The sequence below is a fragment of the Scylla paramamosain genome, chromosome 10 (genome assembly GCF_035594125.1).
Source record: "Scylla paramamosain isolate STU-SP2022 chromosome 10, ASM3559412v1, whole genome shotgun sequence".
Taxonomy (NCBI): Eukaryota; Metazoa; Arthropoda; class Malacostraca; order Decapoda; family Portunidae; genus Scylla; species Scylla paramamosain.
Genome location: NC_087160.1, coordinates 17,539,432 through 17,551,931, shown reverse-complemented (window position 1 = coordinate 17,551,931; position 12,500 = coordinate 17,539,432). Strand labels below are relative to the sequence as shown.

General features: G+C 44.0%; 1 protein-coding gene across 4 annotated transcripts in view; it reads left to right on the top strand.

The window, feature by feature from the left end:
- LOC135104266 (uncharacterized) overlaps positions 1-12,500 on the top strand; it is a 105,635-nt gene that overhangs the window by 65,455 nt on the left and 27,680 nt on the right. For all 4 annotated transcript variants that reach the window (XM_064011459.1, XM_064011458.1, XM_064011460.1 and 1 more), the window contains one exon: positions 9,747-9,874. In XM_064011459.1, coding sequence (XP_063867529.1) covers positions 9,747-9,874 — 128 coding nt within the window. The remainder of the gene's footprint in view (positions 1-9,746; positions 9,875-12,500) is intronic.

Here is a 12,500-nt window from a genome sequence, read left to right as displayed (position 1 = left end):
TTATGATACTGTACTATTATTATTTAGAGAGAGAGAGAGAGAGAGAGAGAGAGAGAGAGAGAGAGAGAGAGAGAGAGAGAGAGAGAGAGAGAGAGAGAGAGAGAGAGAGAGAGACTACGTAGTTAAAAGGAAGAAAAAGTTAAGAGTTTCTAAGAAGGAAGGAGAGAGAGAGAGAGAGAGAGAGAGAGAGAGAGAGAGAGAGAGAGAGAGAGAGAGAGAGAGAGAGAGAGAGAGAGAGAGAGAGAGAGAGAGAGAGAGATCCAACACCCCGTTCCGAAATCCTTCATTATTAATCCTCTGCTCTTTCGTGGGTGGAAGGAAAAAGTGGTAAAAAAAAAAAAAACATCGATTCCTTTTCCTAATCTTTATCATGAGTCACGTTTCGATCGATAGTGCAGGACTGTGAGTGTGTGTGTGTGTGTGTGTGTGTGTGTGTGTGTGTGTGTGTGTGTGTGTGTGTGTGCGTGAGTCAGTGTGCTAGAGTGTGTGTGTGTGTGTGTGTGTGTGTGTGTGTGTGTGTGTGTGTGTGTGTGTGTGTGTGTGTGTGTGTGTGTGTGGGCGGCAGGTGAGGTTCCGTGATGTCATGGGTGCGACCAGTGCATCATGGGTGGGGAGGAGAGGGAGGAAGAGGATGGGGGGTGGAGGAGGACAGCAAGGAGAGGAATGATGACGAAGGGGAGACGATAAAAAAAAGGGTGAGGGAGAAAAGATGATAATCAAGGAAGCTGTGAGGAAAGAGGAGGAGGAGGAGGAGGAGGAGGAGGAGGAGGAGGAGGAGGAGGAGGAGAGGAGCAGGAGGAAAATGAAAAGTTATAAGAAAAAAAGTGGAGATAAGGAACAGGAATAAATGCAGCAGAAAGAGTAATACGTTAACGATTAGATGAAGTAGAAAGACAGAAAATGAGAAAAGGAACAGATTAGAACGTGATGGAGAGAGAGAGAGAAAACAAAGAAAAGTGAGAGAATAACACGTGGAATTAGGATAAAGACAAGAGAGAGAGAGAGAGAGAGAGAGAGAGAGAGAGAGAGAGAGAGAGAGAGAGAGAGAGAGAGAGAGAGAGAGATTCCTACCCTAGAGACAAAATCCCCAAAGACAGACGCAAACACAGAAAAACGGAAAAAAATAACACACACACACACACACACACACACACACACACACACACACACACACACACACACACACACACACACACACACACACACACACACACACACACACACACACAAGTAGAAACCCCTTCTAAAAAAAAAAAAAAAAATGAAAACCAGGAACCAGGAACCAGATACGAACCTGGGCGGGACAGGAAGGGGAGGAATCTTTTGGGTGTGGCGAGGAACTTCTGGTGTAGCCCCGTCAGGTGTGTGTGTGTGTGTGTGTGTGTGTGTGTGTGTGTGTGTGTGTGTGTGTGTGTGCTCCCGCCGCCACGGACCGCCAGTGTTCCGTGACCCTCGCCTTGCTGTGGACAGAATAAACACTGTAGACACCCATATATTTCCTCCCAACACTTGCTATCTTACTGGCCTCCCTAATTTGTTTCCTTGTCCGCCTCCCTGTGGTTTGTTGCGGTCCACATGCGGCGTGGTAATGGTGTTGGTGGTGTTTGTGGTGGTGATGGTGGTGCTGGTGGTGGTGGTGGTGAGGATGGTAGTGGTTGTAGCAGTAGCAGTAGTAGTGGTAGTAATAGGAATACAAAGGAATACAAAGGAAAGCCAAACAGCAACAGACCTTTTGGTCCTTGCAAGGCTGTTTGGTAACTACTTCTAGCTACAGGGAAGAGAGACAGGACAGCATAGCAGAAGGCTCCTCCCCACCCACCACTCCCTCTAGCTTGCGCTGGCATGGAAATAGTTGGGAAAAGTACCATGCAGTATGGAAAAACTGCCATGGAAATTTTCATAGGAAAGGATGAAAGGAAGTTCTACTATTCACCCTACGGTGAACTCTATACGCCTATCTGAAAGTTAATACAAGTTATATTAAAACTGGTGTAGAATAAGAGTTTATTAGTGTATTTAGTAATTATTCGGACAAGAAGAGAGCTTGCTGGGGATTTGCTTTTAAATATTTGTCTATTTTATTTTTGAATGATTCAATAGTATTGTTGTTCACAATTTCGGCAGGAAGTTTATTCCATATATTTACTATACGATTAAAGAAAAAATGTTTTGCCTCGTGGGATTTAAAACGTTTGGGTATAATCTTGAATCCATTATTTCTTGTTAGGTTAGAATGATCAATGGTAAAATATTTATGTGCATCAATGTTACTATATCCTTTGAAAATTTTGAACACTTCAATTAGGTCTCCTCTTATCCTGCGCTTTGTTAAACTAAATAGGAGGAGGAGGAGGAGGAGGAGGAGGAGGAGGAGGAGGAGGAGGAGGAGGAGGAGGAGGAGGAGGAGGAGGAGGGGAGGAAGAGGAGGAGGAGGAGGAGTTACTGTTGATATTGTAGTGGTTTCTTGTTGATCTTCATTTTGTCTTTTACTACTACTACTACTACTACTACTACTACTACTACTACTACTACTACTACTACTACTACTACTACTACTACTACTACTACTACTACTACTACAACCACCACCAGCACCAGTACAACTATACTCATTTTCATTAATACAGGCCACGACTGAATACCATGACTTGTATATTTCACACAAAAATCACTCTTGCACCGTCTCGCACACACGCACACACGCAAACAGAGTACTGCCATGAATGGAGGGAACGAGAGAAAAAAAGAAAAAAAATACAATTAAAAGAGCAAAGGTTACGAGCGAGAAAACAAGAAAAGCAAGACCGTTCGATAAATATTATAGACATATTCAAACAGTTCAGACTCAGCGCCGTGAACCTGCACCACCAAAGAATAATAAGAGAGGAAATAGACAAAGCACAATGAAATGCATGACGTAGGAGAATAAAACTAATGCAAGAACAGGAACAAGAACAAGAAAGAGGCGAAAAAAAAGTCAAACAAAGCAGTAACAGTAAATTCACTTCAGAGATTTCGTTGTTTTAATATTTTTTATTTTTTTTTCCCTTCTAGTTTTCCTTCGAGAGAGTGAAGGCAAAAGCAGGTAGGATGTTATGCACTGACTGGTACATTAGTTAAAAGTCTCTCGCGTCCCGTTGCAGAGAGGAGCAGATGTAGACTGTAGCTCGCCGTCACGTCGTTCTGTTTACCTGACGCTCCTGAGGTGACCACAGATCTACCTGGGTACTGTAACTATAGACACACACACACACACACACACACACACACACACACACACACACACACACACACACACACACACACACACACACACACACACACACACACACACACACACACACACACACACACACACGTCAAGCAGGATTCGAACACGCGTGCGAGAGTACATTACTACTTCTATTACCATCACTACTACTACTACTACTACTACTACTACTACTACTACTACTACTACTACTACTACTACTACTACTACTACTACTACTACTACTACTACTACTACTACTACTACTACTACTACTACTGTTGATACTGTGGTAGTGGTAATAATGACAATAACACACAAACCTTGAGAGAGAGAGAGAGAGAGAGAGAGAGAGAGAGAGAGAGAGAGAGAGAGAGAGAGAGAGAGAGAGAGAGAGAGAGAGAGAGAGAGAGAGAGACAGACAGACAGACAGACAGACAGACAGACAGACAGACAGACAGACAGACAGAGAGAGAGAGAGAGAGAGAGAGAGAGAGAGAGAGAGAGAGAGAGAGAGAGAGAGAGAGAGAGAGAGAGAGATTTTTCCTTCTTAGATACTTATTTTTTGCACTAAATTCTCTTAAATATCTATTTTATGCACTAAATTCTCTTAAATATCTTTATAGTCTAAAAAAAAAAAAAAGGAAAAAATACACTCATCTCTTTTGTCTCCTCTGTCAACACGCAAACATTTTCTTTTTTTTTTCAGTGAGAGGTTAACAAAGGATGCCCATTGTAGTAAAGAGTTAAATGAAGGTGGTGAGGAGGCGCGGAGTTCATCATCAGGTCACGCACACTTCATTCCTGGTGGTGTCGCGAGCACGTGGTGGCACTAGACGTCTGGGACTATTGATTATTCATTCTCTCATATTTGCCTGTTTGTTTCACGCACGAATGTTCTTTAGTGCATTGAGTTATTCCGCTTCTCATATGCACTCACGACTCACAGCCAGGCACGGGGAGCAAAGACCGTATTGTTGAACTGCTTTCCTCAGGACTGTCTACCAAGGCCACAGACGTGATCAGTCAGGTTTTCATGGTTGCTTTTCACAGTAGTGATGCAGAATTTTTGTCTGTCACCAGAATCATGAAAATTCTGTCGGAAATTCCAGTAACTTCCATTCGAACCTCTTAGAACTGGTTGAGATAAGAGACAAGGATTCTGTGTCACCACTGCGAAAAAAAAAAAAAACTCACGAAAACCTGTTGGTCTTTATGGCCTTTGAAAGTATTCCTCAAAAGCATTTCAGAATCCTGATTAGCTATCATATTGTCACAGCAAAAGAGATGTGAACACCGAGGAAAAACCCATGAAAACCAGACTAATTTATTTGGTGTCTTTGAAATACTCCTTATAAAAGACCAGAGCGTTTCAGAACCCGAGCCGGGCATCATGTTGTCACAGCAAAGGGTTAAAATGCCACATCCCGGAAGGACCTTGGATAGAAAATTAACTGAAGCACTTACTAAAAAACTCGTATGGGTGTGACCGTTCCTTGCAGATTGTGGGTGGACGGGGAAAGGTTAACTTGACACTCTGAACCTTAACCCTTTCAGCATCAAGGCATCACTTTCATTATAATTCACGGTGCCATTTGATTTGATCTAGTTTAGGATGATGTTATCCAGAATTCGAGGATAGGTGTCTTGAAACCTTCCTCTTGAGACAGTTCAAGTCGAAGGCAGGAGGAAATGCTAAAGCAGTTCCGGAGTTTACAAGTGAAAACGCTGCAAAGACGTGAAACAGACAGAAAGATAAAGAGATACCCTGTCCGCCGTAATATTAATAAAACTTTTCTTATTCCTGTGGAAGCGAAATAGAAAGACAAATATACAGATCGGCTGCTCGTTGTAATATCACAAAATCTTTCATCACCGTGGAAACGTGAAATATACAGAAAGACGAACAGATAGGCTGCTGTCTTATTGATCTTAAATCCAACTTCAGAATCTCAAAGGTAATACTGAACGTTGTCTGGTTAAGGTCACGGCGTCTGGGAAGCATACAACGTGGCTGGTGAATCACTGGTAGCTCGTGTGTGGCTGTGGCTGCTTACCTCTCTCTCTCTCTCTCTCTCTCTCTCTCTCTCTCTCTCTCTCTCTCTCTCTCTCTCTCTCTCTCTCTCTCTCTCTCATAATTCATTAGCTGCGGGGGTGGTAAAGATCACAAGAGAGAGAGAGAGAGAGAGAGAGAGAGAGAGAGAGAGAGAGAGAGAGAGAGAGAGAGAGAGAGAGAGAGAGAGAGAGAGAGAGAGAGAGAGAGAAAGGGTAGTGAACAATCAACTGAAATTATCTTAGTTTGTCTTATGTAAGTGAGTTTAGGAAAATTTTGCGACACACACACACACACACACACACACACACACACACACACACACACACACACACACACACACACACACACACACACACACACACACACACACACACACACACACACACACACACACACACACACACACACACACACACACACACACACACACACACACACACACACACACACACACACGGAAGCACAGCACAACGCACCGCCTCCCTCCTCGCCATGCACACAGCTTTTATTGTCTGTTCGTACAAGTCACAGAGAAAAAAGTAGCAAGTAACGCCAGACGTGTATCATGAGTCCCGGATTAGGCAGGATGCGGGGAAGAGTAGCAGCAGTAGTAGTAGTAGTAGTAGTAGTAGTAGTAGTAGTAGTAGTAGCATTGTTTCTACCACTAACTTCATGACAAATATAAGCATCAGTCTTCCATTTTTTGAGACAAATTCAATGTCATCAGATGTAGTTTCTATGGTCGTAATGTCAATAAATATCTGTGAACAATAACAAAAGCGAAAATAAGCTGATGAAATAACTAACCAACCAAGCAAGTAACTAACTGACTGACTGACTGACTAATCATTCAACTAACTGACAAACTAAAACATTCATTCACGCACTGACTACCAAACTCACTTTTCACACACTCACGTACTCACTCACTCAATATTCGCACCACCCACGCGCTCCTCCCTCGCTCGTCAGGACCCTCGCGGTACTATTTTGCTGGCTGTGTGTCCCGTGAGGCATAAAGAGGAAGGGAATGCACCGGTGTGATCGAGCTGCCAATGTCACGCTTCCTTATAAAGTGTCTCTATGTACTCGTCTTCCGCCTGTCGCTCATTACTTCACGGGGAGACAGTTGTAGAGAGAGAGAGAGAGAGAGAGAGAGAGAGAGAGAGAGAGAGAGAGAGAGAGAGAGAGAGAGAGAGAGAGAGAGAGAGAGAGAGAGAGAGAGAGAGAGAGAGAGACTTCAATCATGCATTACATTACATTACATTACATATCATATACTGTAATTTAAGTAACTTTGGTGAGAGACTAAGCACACCATTGAATTCTTGCACTAGAAAGTTGGACAGTAAGAGAAGAAAGCAAATACTCATTCCCTCACGCCTTACTAAGCATTCTATTGGACGTTAAGAGCAATTATGTCTATTCAGGGAACTAAGGTGAGGGGAAAGGAAGGGGAAATACCTGAGGGTGTGGGGGTGGTATGGTGGTGGTGGCGGGGGGAGAGTGTGTGGTTTCTCAGTGGGTAGTGGTGTGTGGTGGAGGGTTGTGGAAGGTGGAGGCAAGAGGGGGAGGGCCCTGAAAGGTTGTAGAGGAGAAGAAGGAGGAGGAGGAAGAGGAGGGGGCGGATTTCTGGTAAGGGAAGCAAGGTAGTTGGTGGGGAACATAAATATTTTTTTTTTTGTTGTTTTGTTATTTTTTTTACATTTTTTGGTATATGGTCGGGTAGCGAGGAAGACAGATGGAGCAGGAGGAGGAGGAGGAGGAGGAGGAGAAAGTGGAAGTAAACGCACGGACTCCTCTGAAAATTGAAATCCACCGCCCACATTGTAAAGAAGTACTGGTCCACCTCTTCCTCCTCTTCCTCCTCCTCTTCCTCCCCCTCGTCCTCCTCCTCTTCCTCCTCTCTGGTCTTCGTCCCTCATGCTCCCTTCATCAGATTTTACAGAACCAATTTCACTCGCTGCCTTAAGTTTATTCTGCAATTAATACTACATTCTATTACCCTTCAATGTTAAAAGTAGTAGTAGTAGTAGTAGTAGTAGTAGTAGTAGTAGTAGTAGTAGTAGTATTTGTAGTAGTAGTTGTAGTAGTAATTGGTGGTTGTAGTTGTGGTTGGTAGGAGTGGAAGTGTCTACATGCGTGTGTGTGCGTGTGTGCGTGAGTGTATAAACTGAAAACAATTTAACGTATCAATACTCACTACGTAGCAAACCCGTGAAGCCACCCTGGGTACACGGCTCACTGAGTGCACTAGAGTGGCAGTAACACACACACACACACACACACACACACACACACACACACACACACACACACACACACACACACACACACACACACACACACACACACACACACACACACACACACACACACAACACCTGCCTCACGTTGATGGCCAGGTGGGAGGCTGACGGTTTGCAGTTACCTGATTATCACAGGTTTGACCGTCTTCCCCTTCCCTTCCCCCTCCCGTCCTCTTCCCTTCCCTCCCTTTGCCTCTCCCTCCCCTCCCTCCCTTTCCCTTATGTACAGCACCCCTTTCCCTCTCCTACTCCCCTTATCTCCCCTATGAATCCCGTTGTCATCTCTTGAGGTATGACTTCTTTCCTTCCTTTCTTTGTTCCTTCTTTCAGTTTTTTTTTCTTCCTTCCTTCCTTCCTTTCTTCCTTCATTTATTTCCTAGATCCACACCTGGCTTTCTCATCGCTCTCCTCCCTTTCTCTCCTTCCTTCCTATCTACATTGCTGCTTCCTCTACTCTCCTGCCTTCCTTCCTTCCTTCCTTCCTTCCTTCCTTCCTTCCTTCCTTCCTTCCTAGCCCCATACCTGACTCGCCCAATGCTCTCCTTCCTTTCCCTTCCTCTCTTTCCTTCCTCGCCACCATTCCTAATTTCCTACCTCTCTCGGTTCACTGTTGTTTACCCATACCCTTCCTCGGGTCTTCATCCCGTTACTCATCATTTCTTTGTGTCCTCTTTCTTCTTTTTGCTCTCTTCTCAAATTTATTTTCTGTGAGTTTTCTTTATCTTCAGTTATGCTCTATCACCTCTATTCCTCTCTTTTGTCATGGAGAGAGAGAGAGAGAGAGAGAGAGAGAGAGAGAGAGAGAGAGAGAGAGAGAGAGAGAGAGAGAGAGAGAGAGAGAGAGAGAGAGAGAGAGAGAGAGAGAGAGAGAGAGAGAGAGAGAGAGAGAGAGAGAGAGAGAGAGAGAGAGAGAGAGAGAGAGAGAGTCGTGCAAATATTCTTTGAACATTGAACACATCATTTTAAATTAATCTTTTCGCCACAGAAGAGACGTCAGGGAGGTGTGTGTGTGTGTGTGTGTGTGTGTGTGTGTGTGCGCGCTTGCTTGCTAATACATCCACTAACTCACTTCCTATGTTTGACTGTTTTTATCCATCTTGTTTTATCTCTCCTGTTTTATCTATATACCTTCACCTGCGTCTGTCTTCCCGTCTCTCTATTCTCCTTTCTTCTCCCGCCTCGTCCACTGTATGCACTACGGGAGGTCTGCGCTGTGCTGTGCTGCGTTGTGTTGTGCTGGGCTGTGTTAAGCTGTACTGGGCAGGTGTTACTCTTCCTATGTGTGTACCTGTACCTGTTCCTGATGAGCCATTCGTGCCACCAGCCGCCCCGTGCCTCTGCTTCTCTCCGCCTCCTTCTTTTCTCTCCTGACGCTGAGCCAAGCAATAGAAAGCTGCGGCTGATGGATTACTTGTCTGACTATTGACTCCTTTGCGTTTGGTTACGAGTGCGTTGCTTGAAGGGAATGGTAGCGTCGTGGACTTTGCTGTGGAGAATTTTGAGTTATTTTTTTTGGGTTCTTGGTGTGATGTTTGGGTTTGTTTTGCTGGGAATTATATATATTTTTTACCTTTTTTGACTGATGCTTTTCTTTTTTTTTTTTTTTTTACATTTGGTTACGAGTGCGTTGCTTAAAGGGAGTTGTGGCGTTGTGGACTGCTTGTTGCGGAGGGTTTTGAGTTATTTTTTTTGGGATTCTTGATGTGATGTATGGGTTTGTTACTGGGAATAATGACTTTTTTTTTTTTTTTTTTTTTAGTATTGGTTAGTTAGGTTGGAATTTGACTCGTGTGTGTGTGTGTGTGTGTGTGTGTGTGTGTGTGTGTGTGTGTGTGTGTGTGTGTGTGTCTTGGGCAGTATGATAGTGTCTTGGTGATTCAAGGCAGCAACTGAAGAAAACGTAGTCATTGGTGCTTTTAATTCCTTTGTGAGCCTAATACTCCCCACACTAACCTCCTTCTCCTCCTCAACAGTCCTCCTCTCTCTTTCTCCTGTTTTCTCTTTCCTCCCCAAGGATGTACATTTCCCCTCAATACCTTTGCCTCATCGCCCTTCCTTGTGTTCCTTGCGTCCCTCTTACTTCTACAACACACTATACACACTAACGCTGCCTCTTTCTCCACCCCGCCAGCAGTCGCCCGGAGCACCTACGTTCCCTGTTCGAGCAAGTGGCGAGTCTGGACCACATGCTGACCTCCCTAGAGAACCAGATCGAGGTACTGACCGCCGTGCAGACCGCCGTGCCCAAGGACCTGACGGGTGAGTGCTGGCTGACTGCTGAGTGAGAGATTTATTTATTTATTACCTTTTTCATCTATTTATACCCTAGTCTGTCTGTTTATTTGTATTGTGTGTCTGCTGTTGGATGATCTTACACACACACACACACACACACACACACACACACACACACACACACACACACAGAGAGAGAGAGAGAGAGAGAGAGAGAGAGAGAGAGAGAGAGAGAGAGAGAGAGAGAGAGAGAGAGAGAGAGAGAGAGAGAGAGAGAGAGAGAGAGAGAGAGAGAGAGAGAGAGAGAGAGAGAGAGAGAGAGAGAGAGAGAGATACGGAAAAGTCAAGGTGGAATTGTAAAAAAATAAGAGGAAAATTGCTGTTCTCGTTTGCCTCCTCCTCCTCCTCCTTCTCCTCCTTCTCCTTCTCCTTCTCCTTCTCCTCCTCCTCCTCCTCCTCCTCCTCCTCCTCCTCCTCCTCCTCATCATCATCATCATCATCATCATCATCATCATCATCATCATCATCATCATCATCATCATCATCATCCTCCTCCTCACGGACATTATCAGATATGAATCCCATACTTCTTGTACTTCCTTTGTGTTTATTTTGCCTTCTTCCTCCCAGTTCTTGTTCTTTCTTTGTGTTCCTTTGCCTTCTTTCTCCCACTTCTTGTTTTCCTTTGTGTTCCTTTGCCTTCCTCCTCCCAGTTTCCCAGGTAAGCACAGAGGACAGTAATGAGTCATCAAGTGGCGCAGCGCAGCCTTGTGATCAGCACCCCAAAACGCGCAACACCACCACCACTACTACCAATATTTAGAGACCTCGCCCCCCCTTCCTTCGTCTCCCCTTCCCGCCCCCTTCCCGCCCCCCGTAATTCTCCACGGACTCTTCTCGCTTCACGCATTCACCTCACTCGTTTATGTTTTTTTGCCTTTTATTTATCTCGCTCGCCTTTATATTTACCTTCGTATTATTTGTTAACTCTCCATTACGACAAGTACTGCGTCTTATCTCTACATTTTATAACGTTTTCTTTTTATCTCGCTGGTCCGCCATTTTTCATCCTTTTGTTCATATTGATGTTTATAACACTTTTTCCTTCATGTTCCTTACTGACAAGTACTCTGTGTTAGCTATTCATTATTTCTACATTTATATCTCTCACATCTGTCATACTCACCTTTTATTCATATTTACTTTTGTTTTTTACTTTTTAATTCCTTCCATTAGTCTTTTTAATTCACAAATACCACGTTTATACCTCCATCTTCACTTCCAGAATACTCTTCTTACCGCGTCCTACTTTTCATTGGCAGCTAAAAACGTGCATTAATTCATTAGCTTAAGTATAATTACGACCACGTGCCTTTTTCCAGGTAACGCAGTAAGTCATAAGTGTAATTACCCGGACGTGCTTCTCTCTCTCGGGTGATATAAAGCAATGTGATTTTCCGCACCTTGCCTCCATCACATTCAACTGTCTCGAGGGAATGGATCGGGGGACTTCCGGGCGTGCTTTCGTGATTCCAATGTGCAAGTAGTTAAACGAGGATTCTGTATCACCAATAGGAAGAAAACATCGTGGTTTTCTCTGAAGTGGTGTAAAGTAATGTGGTGCTCCGAGTCTTGCCTCCATTACGTTCAAATGTCTCGAGGGGGATTTCCAGGCGTGTTTTCGTGATTCAGGTTGCTGTTTAATGAGGATTCTGCATCAACGAATGGAGGAAAACATCATAGGAACCATAGCAATTACCTCTTGTCTCCATTACGTTCAACAGTCTCGAGGGGAAATGACCGGGTGATTTCCAGGAGTGCTTTCATGATTACGGTAGTAGTTTAGTGACCCACAAGTAGGAATAAAACATCATAGGTGCTAATCATCCCTGTAGCTTTTGAAAACACCCCCATTACATTCAGCATTCTCGAGGGTGCTTTCATGATTCCAGTGAGTGTTTAATGAGGATTCTGTACCAGTAATGGGGAAAAACATACCGAGGACTCTATTAATCTCCTCTGTGGCCTTTGAAAATAACGTGCATGAGAGTTCGAAGTGATTAGGAAGGAATAAGGGCTTAAGAAAGATGAAGTGCTTAATGCGTATAAGAGGAGATTAGGAAGAAAACATTATGAGAATCTTATTGTCTCTGTCGCGTTTAAGAATACGGGCGTCAGAAAAATGAGGTGCTTGATGCATGTTGGTTCTAATGGCTGGCTGGTTACGTGTAAGACGGAGATTAGGTGTGATTAAGTATATTTGCAGTTGCGAGAGCCACACGTCACCACCACTGTTACCACCAGCACCACCACCGTCACCCTCTTCATGGAAATCCCTCACTTAACTAAACTAAAACAAACAAGAACCTTTTTCCTCTACCACTATGACGAAGACAAGTATATTTTATAGTAGTGAGAACCACCACCACCACCACCACAACCACCACCATCACCACTACCACCTACATGGAAATCCCTCATTTAACTGAAAAAAGAACAAACAGAAGAACGTTTTTTCCTCCACCACCATCGCTATGACGAAGACGACAACTCCCTTCATAGAAATACCTTTAGAGAACAACAACGACCATTTTTTTGTCTTTCCACACATCCGTATTTTTCCCCGTCGTCTTATTTATGTTTATTATAA